Below are 20,019 nucleotides of genomic sequence, written 5' to 3' on the forward strand. Positions count from 1 at the left end.
AGAGGAATGGGTGAAGCTCCGGACTCCTGGGTTCCTTCCTATCCCTTTCTCCTCTGACCCACCCTCCCGTACCCCAGCTCCTGCTCTGTTCTCCTTCCCCACTACGCTCCGTAGCCCAGCAGCAGGTGCACCGAGAGCAGAAGACAGACTGTCTGCCTGCAGTTTATTCTGGTGACTAGCACCACAGTAGCCCCCAGCAATGGAAGGAACAATTGCAGGGAAAATCCTGCTCAAGCCCTGCAGTCCCAGGAAGGAGCATGCTCAGCTGATCTGTGAGAATGGCGCATGCACCATCTGCTCGGCATGTAGGAGCTGCGAGGGGATGGAGCATGCTCAGCACAGACTCACTCTTCGGAGAATTTAGCAGCCAAGCCGTAATCAATCTCTACTAAGCATGTCCAAACTGAGATTTTTCATAGGAATATAACTTGGGAAAATTTTCAAGCAAGAGCAAAGGCAACTCCCTGCCACCAGCACCTCCATCCCCCACCAACTTTCAATTCCCTGTGCTTAATCCTGGCCATAACAGAGCTTCTCACTGAAATCGTTCTAAGAATGTTTTCACATGGGCAAAGCAAGGTTATTGCCCCCTAAACCTTATCCTCAGAAATGGCTGAATCACTTTAGCTGAAACTTCCCAAAATAATTCAGCCTGTGGCAGACACCCAGCAGGGAAAATGGTTTAAGTTTGGCAAAAATTATAAACAACAGAAATCAGAGTCTCCTAATGCAAAGTCAACCCTAACTATAGTCCTGTAATAATATTTGCACCTTGGCATATGCTAGTACTTCAGCTCCAAGGCCCTCAGAGAGCTTTGCAAACACCCATTCGTTCTCAATAAAACTCAACCCCAGCCATTGTGCCTGGGTCTCTTTCCAGTCCCAGCACAGCAGTGATCAGCAGCGTTGGCAGTCCCAGCAGCCAGGCCAAGGACCTGGGTGGACCTGGAGTCTGAGCTAACTCACGGGTGTGCGTGCCACGTCATGGGGGGGTTACCCTGGTACAGCCTGGGGAGATATTTGCAGGGACCATCAGTGTCCAGACTGTTAATTTGACCCTTTTCAAGGATAAACAACCTTAAAAGAATAAGTGGCTGCCTCCTAATTAGACTACTATAAAATCATGACTGGTGTGGAGAAAGTAAATGAGGAAGTGTTATTTACTCCTTCTCATAACACATGAACTAGGGGTCATCCAATGAAATTAACAGGCAGCTGGTTTAAAACAAACAAAACATAATGCACAGTTAACCTTGCCAGGGGAAGTTGTGAAGGCCAAGACTATAACAGGGTTTAAAAAAGAACTAGATTAATTAATGGAGCATAGGTCCATTAATGGCTAATAGCCAGGATGGACAGGGAGGTGTCCATAGCCTCTGTTTGCCAGAAGCTGGGAATGGGCAACAGGATGGATCACTTGGTGATTTCCTGTTCTGTTCATTCCCTCTCAGGCACCTGGTATTGGCTGCTGTTGGAAGACAGGATATTGGGCTAGATGGACCTTTGGTCTGACCCAGTATAGCTGCTCTTATGTACCCCAGACTTTGTGGGTGAGGGAGTGGAGCTGGTGGAGACACACCACACTGAGTGTGGAACTACATGTCAATCTCATTGTTACAGCTCCCTGGAACAGTCTTTGTAGAAGGCAGCCACACCTTAACAGACATCATCGTGCACCGCAGTCAGGTTTCACTGGGGGTGGTCAGCAATGAACGCTGTCCTTCCCTTCTGGGTCAGCTGTCCCATGAATTAACCACCCACTTCACATGGCACATACCGACATGAAAGCAGCTTTTGACTTGGTTGACAGGTCAGCACTTTGGCGTTCCAGATGTTCTGCTCAATCCAGTGCATGGTCTTCATGCTGGCACTGGGGCGAGAGTGCACACTGGTTCATGGCTTTTGCCATGTTTCTGCACAACCTCAGGTGCGCGGCTGGGATGCAGTCTAGCCATAGCACTGCTCTGTTGAGCTATCGACTGGATATTAGGACTTGTCATTGCATATATCAGAACCCAGGTTGTTCAAGAAGTATTTAATGGCTGAGACTCGGCTGATGACGCTGCCTTACTTGTGGAGCAGTCAGAATTTCAGCCTCAACCTCCAAGGTCTCCAACTTGCCACCCACACTATGGGGTTGAACATCTTATGGCTGAAGACCAAGGTCCAGAACCTCTGAAATGGGTCACCAGAACCCCTGGTGCAGGTTGGGTCGAGTACAGTGAAAAACATTGACAAGTCATCTACCTAGGCCATAAGCAGAGTTCAAACCATCAGGACGTTCTTTAATGAATAGGTCTCGCCACCTCCTGAGTGACATCCAGTCCTGCTTATGGCCACGATCACGTTTGCCCAGAGACAAAGTTCAGGGTCTCTCAAACCTGCATACACTTGTGCTGCTCTATGGGTCAGAAACCGGGACCCTCTTGGAGCACGGTACGTGCTCACAGCATACACTGTTCTGCCTGTGCAAAGAGTGACTTGGCCTTGCTTCAATCCCTTGTTACATTCAAAAGCAGCATCATACACCCATCAGCCATGTCACCAGGATGGACAAAACCACCCCAGCACCTTGCAGTCTCTCTCGATCGCTGCATCGACATGCGAAGGGGTGCATGCCCTGACCTACCTGGTGCTGCCTGTGGAGCTGCCCCAGAGATTCGTGGAGGCAGGATTGAGCAAAATCTGGGAACTTAATTGCATGAGGCCTGGTGTGATCTCTCTAGCAGGCACAATGCTCTTCAGAAGACCATGCAGAAGACCTGCCATCCAGCCACATGCTTCCTATCCACCCATCCTCACTCCGGCACCCCAGAATCAAAAACAATATCAGAACTGGCAGTCCACATGCCCCGCTGCAGGGATCCGGCACCCCCTTCCCTCACCCTTCGGCTTACCTACTTATTTAGACTGTGAGCTCTCCAGGACAGGAACCACATCTCCCTGAGTATGTGCGCAGCACCTCGCCCAACAGAGGCCTCGCTGAAACCTTTGGACACTACTGCAACACAAATAGTGAACGATTGTCTACTGCAGCGCAACCGATGCCTATTCGCCACGCTGCAGACAGCTTTAGTTTTGGGAGATGGGGATGGGTATTTCTGAGGTCTTGGACGGGCTGTATTTTGTACCGAAGAGATCCCTGCAAGGTCAACACCATTCACACTCCCAAAGCTGGGTCTGAAGTAGCGTCATGGGACCAACCTACCTTGGAGTCACAACCCAAAAGATGTGTCAGTCCCAGCTTCCTGCAGCCTCACCTAGAGAGAAATAGAACAAGCCAGGGCAGCTGCCTTTCACCTGGTCCCAGTGAGAATAAAGCAGGCCTCATTGTATTTATACTGTCTGGGGACTTGTGTACGCTCCTGTATAGGAAAAAAGCCAACAGCCTGGGTTTGCCTAGCTTCTCACTGTGGGTTTGGTTCTGGAGTCTCTCAGGCTAAGAAGAACCAAAACATTTCTTCCTTGTCCTTCCCTCGCCTCACAGGACCCCTTGCACCTTATCTGGTACCCCTGGTTAGGGGCACAGTGGTCAGCTCCGGTTCCTAACAGCCCATGGATATGTCTACACTGCAGTTGGGAGTGAGCAGCCCAGCCCAGGAAATCGACTTGGGCTAGTTCTGCTCCCACTAGTGCTCTAAGCCCACCAGTGTGGGCACTGTTGGTCCAAAGCCCACTCAATCCTTGGGTCTGAGCTCAGGGGGCCAGCCCAGGTCTCCACTGGAGCTGCAATGGCCACACAGCTATTGTTAGCACACTGCAGTGGTTCCCACTAACAAGTCTTGCCTACCTGGACTGGGAGGCTTGCCCCAGCTGCAGTGCAGAGATACCTGAACAGGCCAGCACTGCAAGCATCTCTCTCCAGGCCTAGCAGCTGGAGCAGTCTCTGCGGCCTGGGATTCTCCTCTCAGCCCAGCCCAGGGGCTGGAGTCTCTCGGGGTACAGCCAAGGACACACACATACCCTGTTGCACTGGGGTTCGCAGCTTAGCTATAAAAATGGACATGGCAACAGGCGCATTCTCCGCTCCGGGAGCTCCATTTGTTGCATTTGCTGATTTCTGACCAGCCCCAGCCCCAAGTTTGGCTGTTTCTACTGAGACACGCGCAGACACTAGCAAAGCGCCTGCCTAGAAGCTATTTCCGCTTCCCCATCATTGACAAATGACTCTGGATTAAGGAAGGAGACTGGCTGAGCCATCAGTGGGCAGGAACTATGTCCACAGGAATTTCATCCCGATGCATTTGATGTTCTTCCCTGGGTATTAAGAGCCCATCAGACTGGAGTGGCTTCAGCACGCCCTTATGATCCAAGATACTTGTAAAGCCTTTCTATGTAGCTATTCACCCACTGGTACAGAACTGCACTGGATCCAGTGCACTGCAGAAACAGGCCATGCTATTAACAGCCAGTAAAAATGCCAACCCCTAGCACTGTTCATCAGCACATCGCCACACGCTCTAGGAAGGAGGTCGGTATCACCACCCTCCTCTCACAGCCAAGGGAACAGAAGCACAGACCAGTGAAATGACTTGCCTGAAGTCAACCAGCAGGTCTGTGGGAGTGCTGGGAACAGAACCCAGATCTCCTGAGGCCCAGTCCAGTGCTTCATCCACTGGGCATCACTGCCTTCTCCCATACATGTATACACATATCATTTATATGCACACACATCTATAATATACATGTCAAAAACACAGACCGACTGCTATGTTAAACCCTCTGCACCTGTTCTGACTGGGTAGCCAGGTACAAGGTGGCTCTTGGGTAAGGGAGCAGACCACCAGGCAGACATAATCCCAGTTCCTTCACCTGCATCCCGCCCCCATGGGGCAATGGCCAGTGGATTGGGATAGTGGGGGACCCTCCAGCCCCGCCCTGATGGCAGACCTATCTGTGTGGGGATCTGCAGGGCTCTCCCGGGGAGCTGGGCTCTCTGGCACCCCACATGAGCTCCCCACGCTGTGTTCCTGGTGGAGTGGAACAGTCCAATCCCCGAACACATCGGGACTGTTTGTGGGGCTGGCGGCAGAGCCCATTCTGGCAAGCACTGCAGCATGCACTCTACAGACCTGTATCTGGAGCTGGGATTCTCACAGCCTCCCTATGAAAGTTAGCTGCCGTGCCTAACTCCCATCGAACAGAGTGTCCATCCCCCTTAGGCTGCTCTGAAAATCCCAGCCTAAAGCTTCATAAGAAGGAGCTGAACATGGGACTCAAAGCCCGTGAACGGGGCAGGGCAGGACTGGATTCAGACCCAGTCTCTAGTCCAACCTCACGGCCTGGGCCCATCTCCACTAGGTATTTATACTGTCAAAACAACAACTGGAGAGAGTGTTTCATGCCCAAGGGTTGTGACATTTGGGCTCTTTCAGTCCAGCCCAGGCGTGAAAGGCACAGTAGCATGAGCTAAGCGTGGAGGCGACCTTCACCTTTGACTTGGAGGGGCGCTTGTATTTTAAACTAACCACAACATCATTTAAGCTGGTTTTTCTCCAGTTCTCTGAGAGCCAAACCTTCCTGCTCCTCCCCAAGGGGGGTTTGCCTTGCAGCGAGGGTTAAGCATTCCAGGGGAGGTCTAAAAAGAACTTCACCTCTAAATATCGCCTTGCTCGCAGTCTGATTTATATTCTGTTACTCCAGCAGTTTCACTCAGCCAGCACCCTTCTCCCTTTCCTCGTTCCAGCCGTGTGCTCAGCTAAAAGCTCCTAGTCATTCCCCTCACCCGTTCCTTTTAGCAGTATCCTGCAGCACCTTCCCATTTAGCACATGCAGGTGGTTTCTGTCCAGGTCCCTGCGACAGGCTTCCACTGACCGACCTCTGGAGAGGGTCTGCCCATAAATCTAGAGCCCATCTTGCAGCCCCTCTGGCTCAGGCAAGTGGTCTCATTCCACCCCATGCAGAGACCAGCACAAGTCCTGAGCAAAAATAAAGCCCTCAAAAGAGACCTTAGCTAGGCCTGAAGTGGTGCTCACACTTGTGCTGGTTTCTGCATGGGGTGAATTTCACCAGGTACCAGGTCCACTGCTCCTACTCAGACTCTCGCGCGTTCGTTTCTCCATGGTACTTACATGGCTGTTAGCACAGCATCTGGGTGCCTTCTAACCTGCAGTGCATTCCGCGTGTAAACCGAGTAGTACTGTCCCCTGTAAGAGCTCTGGGTGGGTGACAGAAGCTGAACGGCGCTCTGAGGAGCTGAGACAACTCGGGTGCCTGTGGATTGCTCAGCTGAGAAGATCCTAAATCAGGTTGTGTCAAAGCATCCCCAGTTATCCCTGTGGTGCTGTCAGCCTGGTCTGTCCGGGCTGGCAGGGAGCTGCACTGGTGCTGCAGGCCGAGGATGAGTGAGAATGAAGCGACCATGTGGATCCCTTGAGATGTCTTTCACTCCAAGGTGCTGCCACCACGGCTTACGGGGGGATGGGGCAGACCTCAAGAGGGCTCAGGTGTGGTCAGGTGACCAGTCACCATCCTGAGGGCTCCCTGGTGCGGGGCAGCAGGGCTCCCCCTCATCCACCCTCCCCCAACACTACTGGGAAGTTGCTGGGAGAGAGAGCAGGTGGTGGAGCCCAGCAGAATCCATGAGACTTTGGCAGCTCCGGTGGGTGGGGCTTGGCAGAACATCATTGTTTTTCTCCCCCACCCCTGCCTTCCTCCAGTTAAATCCTGGACATGATGGCTAGGAAATTCTAACAGAATTCAGCTGTCCGACCTCCCACAGACTTCAACGCTGACAGAAGATGCCAGGCCAAGTCACAAGCGGCGATCCGTCCCCTTTCCTTTAGTATGTGAAGTGGTTTTGTCCTGTCATTACCTAGGGCCTTTTCTGCACTATCCGAGCCTCCCAACATTCACTTATTTGTGAGTGCTTCCCACGTCGGCCCTCTGGAATTGGCAAGAGTTCCTAACCCGAGACCCAATTTCCTTCCATTTGTCCTGGCGGGTAGGTATGTGGATGGCTGTTCGAGGAGCTGACGGTTATCGGAGCTGACATAAAGGGCAAGACAGCAGCATTTTCCTGCTTTGGATGGATGAGCCGAAAAATCAACAGCTAGCAATAAAGCTTTTAACTTCATTGACCTAAATATCATTTGTATTGCAGAAGACAGGGCCTGTCACTCAGACTTAAGTGGGTGAATGACCCATACCCTTCATTTGCCTACAGAAAAGAATAGAAAATCCCAAGGCAAAAAGGTTTGGCCTCAGCCTTAGGCCCTAAAATAATATTCCTTGTGGCATGTGCACATAGATGCAATATACAAACACTCTCCTGTGAGCGGAGAAAACGCAGAGCCAGAGGGGTCTGCTCTGCAAGGTGTGGAATCAGCTTTGCTGGACCTACACCCCGTTCCCATTTCATTTTTAGCAACTACTAATTTCCTATAGGCTACGTAGCCATTTTCACAGCCTAGTCTCTCTGAGGCTTCCCTCAGAGCACCGCCAGCAAGAATGCCAGTTGCAATGCGGCTTTGTTTGTAGTCTGGATGTATGTCCACGGGGAACCGGACACGGGCTCATAGCACAACAGCAGATGGTAGCAACTTGTGGTCAGTACTGACCTGGGGCCAGATTCACTCTGGTGACCCATTAGCAAGCCCCTCCCTGCTCCAGTCCCCCCTCCAGCACTTTCTGCAGAGAGTTTGTACCAGATCTTTGTACCACTTATGTTCTGCCTCAGTCTTTGGGGGCGTAAGGGGTGCATAGGCCTGCTGGGACTTAACTATTGCTCAACTCTGGAGCTAACCCCGCTGCACAGGCGTGAATTTTATCCTAACTGTTTCCTTTGCTTTGTGTAGTAACACAATATTTAGTTGTTTTAATGTTGATCAATTTCTCTCTCTCTCTTGCATTGATTCCCAGTTCTGAGTTCTTCCATTTGAATTCTCCTACCTTGCTCTAATTACTGTGCTGATTTCTAATGCACGGGGAGTCTGGGCAATGCTTTCTACTGTCAGGTTAGGGCTGGAATGAAGATGAGAGGAGGGCTTGTGTGGATGGTTTCTGCTCCCTGGGAGACGCAGTGATGATGTGCTTAGTTGCCTCTGGAGCAATGGAATGGAAAAGCTGATCCCCTGTGTCTCTTCTTTATGTGGTAACTGTGAATGTCAGCGTGGAAATCTAGCCAAGCTCAGGTGAGCAGGTAACACTGCACTCAAACGACTGCTGGGAGCTAGACAGAAAGGGAAAGCCCCTAACAACACACAATTTCACCTTATTGTTGGTTAGAAAATGAACTCTGTTAATATACAAGGTCCTTATTCATTAAAATAGACACTGGAAGAAACATATTACTCTTATATGACATCCCTACGCCTGGCAATATTTGGCATGCATAGCTCAGTCAAAGATTTACATATTAATATTCTGATTGCTGCAGCATCTCAGCCTCTTTACAAGGAAGCTGCAAGCCGGGTATGTGCCCCTGAGGGATATAGCTCAGGGTGTCCTGGGGTGGTTGTGGCTGCACTAGTCAGGGACAGTATCTTTCTTATTCCAATCTGGGTCTCTGGCAGCAGGCTTTAGAGATCGCTCAGACGAGAGCGTTTGAAAAACACGGAAGGACTGACATGAGGATCATGTCTCAAAACCAAACAGGGAAGTCTGTGACTTCGTACGTGAAAGGCTTAATATGTTCAAAATTCCGATTGCCTCTGGATGAATTCAGGTTCTAACACTGACTGGCCGGAAGTTGAGTTTCTGATATGCTCGCCCTGTTGCAGTCATCTTGGCTAATGATGTGAGAGCCTAGAAAAAGTTTTAAATTAAAAGCTTTTACATCTCTACAGGATATCCAGCATGTTAGGGAGGCTTAGGCCAAGGTTTCCAAAGCCGGGTACCTAAAGTCCCTGGGAACAGCTGCAGGCTCAGGAGAGGCGATGGAAATTTTCTGAACAAAAGGTTGTCGTTACACAACAGCCTTTTACCATCACATTTTAATTTTTGAAAACAAATCCCCCAAGCATGTTGATTTATTCAAAACTTCTCATTTTTTGCAATTTTATGACTTTTTAAAAATCACAAACATCTTTTGCTGATCAGAAACCAAGTTTTACTGAAAATCCAGTCTTCAGTAAACGACACATTTCAATAAACATTTTGATAATGATTTCAATTATGTTGATAAAAATGTTGATTATAATTTTGTTTAAAAAAGAAATCACAAAACCCCAACAAATCAAATACTCCCCATTTTTTTAAAATCAGGACACTCAATTAGGGGGTCCAGCTCCGGATTTTGGAACCTACCATTAGTCATGCAATTGTGAAAAACTTTGCCTTAATCTTTTGGAGGAGGGTTCTGGCCACGCAGTCAGGAGCAGTCTGGTTGGTTGGTCACTAGTCACTTCAGCAGCTTTATTCCATCTTCCCTAAGCTCCGGTGTGAGCTGGCACAGTAATAACTGTACAAAATAACTAATTAATCCTCCCTGCACTCCTGGGAAGGGGTGTGGATCGTTTTGAAACTCCAGGGATGTAGACTCAATGAATGTTTTGAATAGGTGGTAACATTTTCAGAAGCACCTTGGTGACTAGCCAAAGCAATCTGTACATTACTAATGTCACTTGTCACTGAGGTGCTCTGGAAAAAGTCCCCATTCTCCTCACTGTAGCCATGAAACAGGACGATTAAGAGACTTGTTCAGACCTGTGACACCCAGGCACTCCAATATTCACCGTGACATGTAATTAGGACATGTTCTGTACAAAGTCTGCCTTGTCATGTATCATTCTAAAAATCTTGATCAGCAAGACAGTAATATCACATTGGATTGTATGTGCTATTTTGTTGTATGTGAAGTTATGAAGTGTGGCTGTGTACGTGTTACTGAAACATGTTGCAAGGTTGAAAACTCCCACAAACAGCCTTTCAGGTACAACTTTAAAAAGGCCAAACAATGTTAATGGCTCATTGAGGAAATGCACACGAGCACCAGGATTACCCTGGGAACTGTGTACAATAGAAACCTCTTAGAGACAGCACTGCACAGTGGGAACTGGTTGACCCAGGTTACAGCAAAAGAGCTTCCCAGCAAGTGGGAAGAAGATATAAAAGGGTGACAATGACATCATGGGGGGACCTCACTCTCCCTGGAACAACACTCCTGGAAACACCTGAGGGGCAAGGACTGAACTGGGGGAAGTGATGGTCCCAGGCTACAGAGATTTTTAGCCTGTCTACGAAAACCTGGGACAGCCAAGGCAGCTTGTGCCTTAAGAATCTGCTATCCTATTTATCACTCAGGGTGAGAATTTGCTAATTCATATCCTACCTATCTCATGTGTTAAGCTCAGTTTGTGGTTTTGTTTATTTACTAAGGTAATCTGCTTTGATCGGTTTGTTATCCCTTATACTTACCTAAAATCTATCGTTTGTAGTCAATAAACTTGTTTTTGTTTGGTCTAAACTCAGTGTGGAAATCACAACTCGTGACGGGGGAGGGGGGGCAGAGAGCTGTTGCACATCTTCCTCCACATGGAGGGAGGGGGTGAACTTCATGAGCTCACGCTGTACAGTTCCCTGTGCGGTGCAAGACGGTATCATTTGGGTTTACCCTCCAGAGGGGTGTGTGAACTTGAGTATAGGGCCGTTCCTTAGTTGAGGCTCCCTGTGCAGAGCTGATCTCAGCATCTGTGTGAACTGCAGCTGGGTGTGTCCCAACCTGTGTGTGTGCTGGTGACACAGCAGGCTTGGAGAGCTTGGCAACTTCTCACAGCAGCACAGGGTGAAAGAGAGCCCAGGCTGGTGGGTCAGGTGGGCTCAGTGGTACCTCAGTTCCAAGTGGCACCCCGGGGGGAACCTGTCACAAAACCCACCTAGTCATCCCTGTGTCAGAGCTGAGATTGGAGCCACTGGGTTCCTGACACCAGGCGTGTGCTCTGACCACAACTCTCTCCCAGTGCCAGGATGAGAGGCCAATAGCGTTTGTGTGAACAAAGCAACGGCCCATGGGCTTTGCACAACTGGGAGAGCAGAAACTGACCCTCTTGTGCGGCAGAGACAGGCCGGACAGAACAAGCTGGGCCTGAGCAGGGCCAAGTCCATGCTCCAAGATTTCCCAGTATCAAAAGTAAAAAAGACACAAGAGGTGAAATTCGGGCCCTGCTGAAGTCACGGAGAGTTTTGCCGTTGATCTGGAGGATTTCACATAATAGATTTTTACCCCAAGTTAATAGCAACAGAGAAAATAAAATAAATCTTAACTGCTTAACGGGAGCTGTTACTTGTATGCCAGAAATACAAGGCCAAATTCCTGGCAGCTCTAAGTGAGTGCAGGTCCATTGACTGCAGCAGAATTGTGCCTATTTCCACCTAGAGAATTTGGCCCATAATAATGGCTGGGAAAATATCAGGAATCTGGGAAAATTTGCACTTGATTGAGGGCTCAAAGGCATTTGAGTGTCTAATATTGATTGTGCGATGAACAAATATACTTGGAGCTGCATGTGACAGATGGGAAAACTGTGCAAGAAACTATTTTAATTAAATTGTGATTTGCATTTCTGATGGTGTACAACAGGGAACTGTATAGATCAAGGCCCATTTGAATCCTTTCTTCTGTCAGTGTTTTGAAAAATGTGCCCCTGATTGCTCGTGGTAAATTCGGATATTTAGCAAACCCTGTACTGCACAGTTCATAAAGACAACCCAGTCGTTTGCTCTGGATCCCGCTGCCAGCAGTGTGGTTTTGGATTCAAGGTGATGGCTGTAAAAGGCAATAAATCGAGCTTCCGGCTTGAAAAGTAGCTTTGCCTCATACATTATTGTTTCTCTCTGTTGTGTTACGATTACCACTGAGAGAATAAATTATACGACTTTAGATTCTTTTCCTGTGCACAGAGAGCCAGGACGAAGACTGGTTTCCTCAAATTTCCTCATTATTTGAACTGATGTGACAAATTTGGAGGAGAATTTTTTAGTCTATGGGCTGGACCAGTCACTGCAAGAACTAGACGTTCTTTCATCAAACTTCCAGTTCTGTTGCCTAGTTGTAATTTGTCTCACACACACACACACAGCCATGGTGCCCTTTGACTGGCTAAGCATCACTTGTATTATCAGGAGGAGAACTTTAAAAACCCCCGGGGCACAGACCTCTCAAAGAGGGATTGCAGATGAACAGGATCAGGGTATTTTAGAGCATTTAAAACAGCATGTAGATGTACCATTTCCTCCTCTCATTCTCACAGAACAGCAGCAGGTGCCCACCCCAGCCAGCTTATATGGCCAGAGCCTGGTCTGCCTCTGCGCAGGGGTTCTGCAGAGTCTATCCTCTGCTGTGTTAACCTGTGTCCCATCCCATGTATGCTGCGTACCAAAACCGCCCCGAAGTAGAGCTACGGTACCAAAGCCACACACCCAGCACTTGGGGATCATGCAAGAGGTGAGACTGCTTCCGCACAGAATTATGAACAGCACGAAGAGCATGATCTTCCCAGCTCTCCACCCTGCATGCCCAAGGGTCTCATCAATGCTGCTCTTGCTTCTTTCCCTGTGTCTCATTGCAGAGTCAGGTGGGTCTGGGGACATTGCTCACGGCTGTTGGACTGAAGGGGCCTGATTCACCAGCCAGTGCACCCCTCGTGGTTAGGCGTGAGGTAGCTGCTTCCCCTCCTTTTGCAGCCCTTGCTGACAGCTGCTCTGACCTGCACTGGTCGCTCACCCCCTCAAGAGCAAGCCAATAGTCCAACTAGCAACTCGCTGGCCATCTTCCCTGGGGCCTTTGGTCAGAGTCTGGACTTGCTAGTCCTTATCCCAGTACTGAAGGGTGTTTCAACAGCCCTTACCCCAGTCAGGAAGGTCCGTTCCACCTTCTCCGCTGCCTGGTGGGGGACCCTGGCCCTTCCTCTCTCCTGGGGTCCAGTCTAGAGACCCTTTGTTGTCAGGCCTCATCTGCTTATTACCCCCCTTGCTGTTTCTCTGGACCACCTGCTACCTGGCCCTGTCTCCAACCTTTGCCTCAGCCTCTTCCTGGGCACTCAGAGTATCAGACCTGCTCTAAGCCAGCGGCTCTCAACCTTTCCAGACCACCGGACCCCTTTCAGGAGGTAGATTTGTCCTGCATACCCCCCAAGTTTCACCTCATTTAAAACTACTTGCTTACAAAATCAGAGATAAAAAATACAAAAAAGTGTCCCAGCCACATTGTTACTAAAAAATAGCTGACTCTCTCAATTTTACCATATAGCTATAAAATAAATCAATTGGAATAGAAATATTGTACTTACATGTCAGCGTACAGTACCTAGAGAGGTAGAAACAAGCCATTGTCTGGATGAAAGCTCAGTTTGTACTGACTTCGCTGGGGCTTTTTCTGTAGCCTGTTTTAAAACTAGGCAAATCTCTAGCTGAGTTGATGTACCACCTGGAAGACATATCCCTGGTTGAGAACCACTGCTCTAAACCTTTACCGCATGCTCCCTGGAGAGCTTCTTAGCATGTCCTGCCACCCAGCTGGTTCTCCTGCAGGCCAGTTTTCTCTAGTCCCTGGCAGGGCTGTCTCCACAGGCCCCTCCACCAGTGTGGAGAACTCTGGGCAGATTCAACCCCTCCTAGCTTCCTCCATCTCAGCTCCCTGTCTCCCACCAGGCTTCTCTCACTGAGTGAGAATCAGGGCTGCTCTCCTGCCTGATCAGACCCACCTGAGCTGGGTTCAGCCCCTTGAACTCCTCCCTCCAGGCTTGACACCTCTTGCAGGTGTAACGGGGAGGGACTGATTGAGCCCACAGGTTCTCTTTAACCCCTTCTGGCCTGGTACACCCCATCGCAGGGCCCACTGCTGCCAGACAGCTACAAAGCAGCATGCAAACTCTGCAGGTGCTGCATGCAGGCTGGATGGCTATGCACTGCTTATCCAGCGCCTGTAGCCAGTGCAGAGCGAAATTTTATGGGGACCCCAGTTCTTGCTTCAGCTTGTTGCAGGGAAGGGACCCTGGGTCCCTGGAGGAGAACCTGTGACGGAAGGGCCCGCTAAAGTGGCTGCAGCGATTGGGAGTCACCGCACACATCCCAGCTACATCCTCAGTGTGGATAGCAGTGACTCCCTCACAGATAACAGCCTACACGACCAGGTCCATAGAGCACAGGATGTCATGCACTGCCTGTGCTGCATTTCTGTCATGGTCTGGCACAGGAACATGGCTGCCTGCAGTTTCCCCTGGCACGGGTGAGTTATTGAAGCCATGCATGCACAACATGGCATAAAGCAAATGCCAGCATGTTAGTGTCCCTGGGATGAAGCCACCACAGTTGGGATCTGCAGCAGCACAGTGTCTGCAGTCCCCCAGCAGCGCCATACTCCCCCAGCTCATACCTCGGCGATGGATAATGGGGACGTGAGCAGCACGTTTGCCCTGCGTCACTCAGTATTTCACAGGCCCCTGAGTGTTTCTCAGCAACACTCTGCCTGACCCCTCTTTTGACATCTCATGCAGACTGTCTGTGTGCTGTCCTTGGGCCAGCAGAGAGAACCCACCACGGCGGCTTTTTATCTCCGCTCACTGAATGCCCCATTCCTGGTGGTGCTGAGGATGGAGGACTTGGCTGTGCTGTGTGAGAGAATGAAGAGGATCAGAAATGAAAGCACTAGAGAGAGCAGGAAGACAGCATCTCTCCCAAGACGCTGGTAGAAATGGCTTCTGCAATCCTAACCACATGCAGTCGATTCAGCCAATCAGGAAACCAGAACAAATCCCACGTGATTTCCACCAACTGACTAACTCGACTCAACACTTACAATACACAATGCAAAGCTTCCTCAAATTCCCACGGCCATCCTGATAGGGCGAACCACCCACGTCATGTCTGGCACAAGTCTCACAAGTGGGAAAATGGCTCCAGCTGGACAGTGCTCATTCATGAACCTTGGATCTGAATGTCAAGTCAAGGGTTTTGCTCAGCACCACCCCTTGACTCCACGCCACACGCACTCAGGTAACAGGTGTGGAGACAACTGCTGGCTACAAACAAATGGTGCTATTGAGAGGTGCACAGCCCACAATCCGTGTCAGACCAGGACCAGTGCAGCCAGGCCAGCACTGCCCAAAGGACAAGGCCCAGATTCCTTTCCGTTACCCTGCTCACATACAGTGATGCACAATCAAGAAAGCTCCTTGAAAGTGGAACTCATCCCTTCAACTGCTCCTTTAGCACACTGATGAACTCAGACCATAAACCATAAACAGCCCTACAGCGACCCTAACTACCCCCATCTGTTTAGCCCATGTGGTGTCTCCTATAGAACTCAGTAATCATGAATATAACATCAAGTGAGGTTAACTGAAGGAACTGAATCTACTTTTCTGATGGTTTCTCCGGAGAGTGAGCCTAAGGCTCATTCTGGATCCCAGACCATTTCCCCTGCACAAAGCAGCCGTAAGCCCAGCAACTCTGGCAAACCAGCTCCCCACAACAACAACAATCATCACTTCTGAACCCACAGTAACCCAGGAACAGGGCTTGGAAGGCGAGAGAAAAGATCCCTCTGACCATTCTCTTTAGCATAGACCAGGTGCTCAGAGACTCTGGGGATGAGCAGGATAGCTAGGGCAGAGAAACTTTGATGGGACCATAGTCTGCTGGAATACGTGGTTCAGCTGAAATCAAAACACAGATCAGATCAATTTCACTGGAACTTGTTTAGGGAAAACCTGGGGGGAAATTAATCACAGGACATTTTAGGAATGAAACATTTTGATTTTTCATTTTGAAATCGCTTTTCATTTTGTCATTTATGTTGTATTATATTCTATACTATTATAAATATAATACAAAAATAAAAGTCAAAACAAAAATGTTTTCGATGACCCAAAACAATTTCCCAATGATTCAGAATGGAGCCATGTTCTGATATCTCAACCCTCTTGCAAAACAGAACTTCTGTCATCCACCGGCTCGAAGGATAGCTGTCTAGATAGACAAGTATCCATAGGCAACAAATAAAACCCAACCATTTCTAATGCTGGAAAAGTCTTCAGCACTTTTCCTTTCAAATTAGTTTCAATGATCTATTATTAGCATGGAAGGGAAAGGCCTGTGTCCCTGGACTATGGTTCTGTTCAAGGGGTGTACCAAGGAAACAGTGCATTCATTTTGCAGACTTCAGCTACCTTCCTTTTTAGGAGCTGCAAACCTCAACTCTTGTGAGCCATTTTCTTCTTCCACTGTCTCTGAGAGAACACACTGCAGATCCACAACACAACTATGCTGCCATTTACCTCCTCTAAAGCACTGATTCATTCATTTGCAAAGCAGGAGGCCTTCAACTGCTTGAGTAGTTTTATATAATTGTCCTAACAAATTATATGACATTATGGGCCAGATCCCAAACCAGTGTAAATCAATGCAGCTTCATTGACGCTGGACACAGGTTCAGCAGCGCTTAGTACAGCCTGTGATAACAATCTGCCTTTTACCTCTAGGATCATTTTCTAGGTTGTTTGAAATCTGAACGGAATTTTGACATTCTTATGTTAGTGCTTAATGGATCTGAGCTCCTTACAACAAATACAAGCAGTGATAATGCAGTTAGCCAGCATTGTGTCAGAGCCACTAGAAGTGAGCAGGAATATCTATCAAGTCACATTAGAAAGGGAGGTGGGCTGTTGTAATTGGTACAGCCCTGTGAAAATCCCCTTGATAGCTGAGACACTCCATGCAGCCTAGATACAAGGAAGCCAGGCTCCTCTCCTACCTTTATAAATACATCTTATTTGAAAATAAAACTTTCCCTTTTGCTCAGCCTTGCAAACAACTGAAAGAAGGCCCGGTGACTGCAAATGAGGATATTTAAATTTGTACCCTAACCCACACTGGAAAGGTTTCCTTCAGCAAAATCTGCCAGGGAGTACCAGGGCTGCAGCACAGACTTACTATTTTAATATTGCTATTTTCTGAGTGCTGATCATTCCATCTTCAGCTGGAGACAATTAAGAACTGATTGTTCCACCAGACTATGTCACATTTTAAATCTTCCCCTTGGGGATCCAACCCTGCAGTTCTGACTCAAGCCGCTCTCACTGCTGTTAGTGAGAGTTTTGCCCGAGGAAGAATTATGTAAGAACTTCAGGACTGGACTCACAATGCATTGGGAGTCGTATCAATGCACAGGCTTGACATAAAAAAAAAGAGAAATGAATCCTTATTGACACTTCTGAGATGCCTGATTGTACATTCTCTAACGCAGGTGTTGAATGTCATTTAAAGGATATCATTTGACTGGTGAATGCCATTATAATCAATCAGTTATTGCCTACACCATAGAACAGAGCTGGCTTGGGATACATTTGGTAAATTCAAGATGTGGATTGGCAGTCACAGATTTGAAAACACATTTTTCGGTCCTGTAGCTGTAGAATTTGCATTAACATCTCCCTTATTTGAGACACACCACAATCCAGGCAGATGATGTCCTACTGGACACAATGGGAACACGTAAAGCTTGATGAAATGTTATCTTACGTGAGAGTCTCGACCCTAAGTGCCTCCAAGATGACAGGAACCTAGTATAGGACCTTTCGTTAGAAAAACATGTATAGAGTCTTCTGACGTTTAGTATTGAGACAAAGCTCTGGTGACAAACATAATGGGCCTGAATTTTCAGAGGGCTTCCCACCGACTCTGGTACGCCAGATGTGATTTTGCACCAAATATTTGCACCTGCAGTTTGGCGCCCAAGATTAATTATGGCTGCAAATGAAGCAGGTAGACATCTGCTTGTCTTCCTGTGTGCATAGCTCCAGAAGGCAGATGTCAACACGGCTGTGTGTGCCCACAGCTACAGCACAACATAGCCTGTACAAAGCCAGACGCTGGGCTGAGGCCTTTGAAAAACAATGAGGCCCTGCATGTTCACAAATACCCTGCACTTTAAACCAGTTGCTAGCCCACCTGCAAGCCTGGCGCAGAGCAGCAGAGGAGACAATTCACTTTTGTACAGTTGTATCTGACATCCTGCTTGGGTGACAGTTTTCCCATCAGCATACGTGTCAACTGCAAGGGCCGGGCCTGATCCGAGTCCACTGAAACCAGTGGAAAGGCTCCCATTGCCTTCAATGGGCTTTTGGATCAGGCCCTAAACTAATGCAAATGAATGGAAAGTAAATGGTCAGGAACAGACTTGCAACAGCAGTGGCACAGATTCCTTGTCCCAGCCCCACACTCCTAGGATATTTTCCTAGCACCTTTAGTGGGTTTTTAACGCCCTCCCCCGAACTAGCGTCTTTGCTGCCATGCCCTTGTTCACCTGCCACTGTTCTTCCCTGTCCCCCACCCCAGCTTCCCTGGACCAGGGCCCATCTGGGTTTGTGCAGCGCCTGGCACAAGGGAGCCCAGTCTCGGTTTGTCCCTAGGCACCAGGGTAATGCCCATGATTAACACTCATCTGGTGCCAGCCCAGCAGCCCCCTGCACTGCACGGCGCTGTGAGGCCCACAGGCCCGGGCAGGGTCAGAGCCGAGCTGCGCCCAGGGCGCATTCCCAGGCTCACCTGCAGAAACGCGGCTTTGGCCGGCCCGCGCAGCAGGAGCTGCTTTCGCGTTGGGGGCCGAGGGGGCTGTGGAAGAGCCGCTTCCGCTCTGCGTCCATTGGAGGGCCACGTTGCGTTGCAAGGATCTGCCTAATTAAACCCGGCTGATTGCCCGTAATGTAGGGAAATGTTCTCTGGATAGTCCCCAGCTTAATGCTAATGAATTAACTGGCCACTGTGGCTCAGTGGCGCCTCCGAGAGCCGCCTGCCCTTTGGTGCATTTCGCAGCACGCCCCAGCTGCTAATGACCCGCCACTCGCCAGGTGCCAGAGCAGCGGCTGCAGCAGCTGGCACTGCGGGCATGAAGCACTCCCACTGCCCAGCGCAGCCCCCTCCTCGCCCGGCCCACGCCACTGCAGCCCCATCGCTACCTGGCACGCTCACCTGGCTGCTGCCGCATCCCCAGCATTGTGCACCTCTGGGGCTTTACAGAGTGTGCACCGGGCTGTAGTGCATACACGCTGTAGTGCACACCTAGACACGTGCTATATTGCATGCACACTGTGTTGCATTCTATTGCACGCATGCACTGTATGGCACACGTACACACACTATATTGCACACGCACATGCACACTATTGCACGTGCACACACTATATTGAACACGCGCACACACTATGGTGCATGAATTCTATTGCACACGCACTATATTGCACACGCGCTCTGTTGCACGCGAACACAGCATTACACACTATATCCCAGGGCTCCAGGCCCCTGCGATTCCCCGCCCCGGGCGGTCCCTGGCGCGCACTGCCCAGGAGCGGTCCGCGCCCGGCCCTCCGCAGCCCCCGCTGACCTGTGCCCTGGGTGGCGCCCCGCCAGGAGCCGGGCTCCGGGGCCCCGAGCGGCGCAGCCCGGGGCAAGGCCCGCACTGGCCGCCCCGCTCCCCGCGCGGCACCGACCTGCTTCTCCAGCGAGTCCTTGGCCGGGAGCGAGGGCGCGCGGTCGCAGGCGCTGCCCTCCAGCAGGTAGAGGCCGGAGGGCCGCGAGCTGGAGTCGCTCTCGAAGCAGAAGAGCATGTTCTGCAGCAGCGCGAACCACTTGCTCTGCCATTTCGTGTTGTCCCCGCTGCGCTTGCTCAGGTAGCCGCGGCGGCTGCCGTCCTTCTTCGCCAGCAGCCCCAGGTAGGCGACGTGCCCGTCGTTCAGCCGCATCCCCTTCTGCATGGTGCCCGGGCCGGCCGCTGCTCACCTGGCCCCCGGCCGCCGGCTCATGCCCGCGCCCAGCCCCGGCGCCGCCTGCTGCAGAGCCCCGGCCGGCGCGCTGGGGACGGAGCCGCTCGCCTGGCAGCGCGGCTGGATGCAGGAGCCCCGGATCCTGCCAGCGGGGGAGTCATGTGATGCGAGCCGAGCCGAGTCGAGCCAAGCGCCGCACCATGGACCGAGCCGCGCACAGCCGGCTACGGGCAGGGGGGACCTGCCGGGCGCGCAGGCGGCCGCGTCTCCATGGCAGGGCGGGCGCTGCCCGTGCCGGGGCGGGGGGGTCAGGGCAGGCGG

At 50.3% G+C, this 20,019-nt stretch overlaps 1 protein-coding gene across 1 annotated transcript in view; it reads right to left on the reverse strand.

The window, feature by feature from the left end:
* Positions 1-19,736, reverse strand: part of RASGRF1 (Ras protein specific guanine nucleotide releasing factor 1) — a 96,993-nt gene extending 77,257 nt beyond the window's left edge. Inside the window, exon 1 of the mRNA XM_050967331.1 lies at positions 19,426-19,736. Coding sequence (XP_050823288.1) covers positions 19,426-19,689 — 264 coding nt within the window. The 5' untranslated portion in view covers positions 19,690-19,736. The remainder of the gene's footprint in view (positions 1-19,425) is intronic.
* Positions 19,737-20,019: the final 283 nt, after the last annotated feature.

Source organism: Gopherus flavomarginatus, chromosome 9 (assembly GCF_025201925.1).
Source record: "Gopherus flavomarginatus isolate rGopFla2 chromosome 9, rGopFla2.mat.asm, whole genome shotgun sequence".
NCBI classification, from domain to species: domain Eukaryota; kingdom Metazoa; phylum Chordata; order Testudines; family Testudinidae; genus Gopherus; species Gopherus flavomarginatus.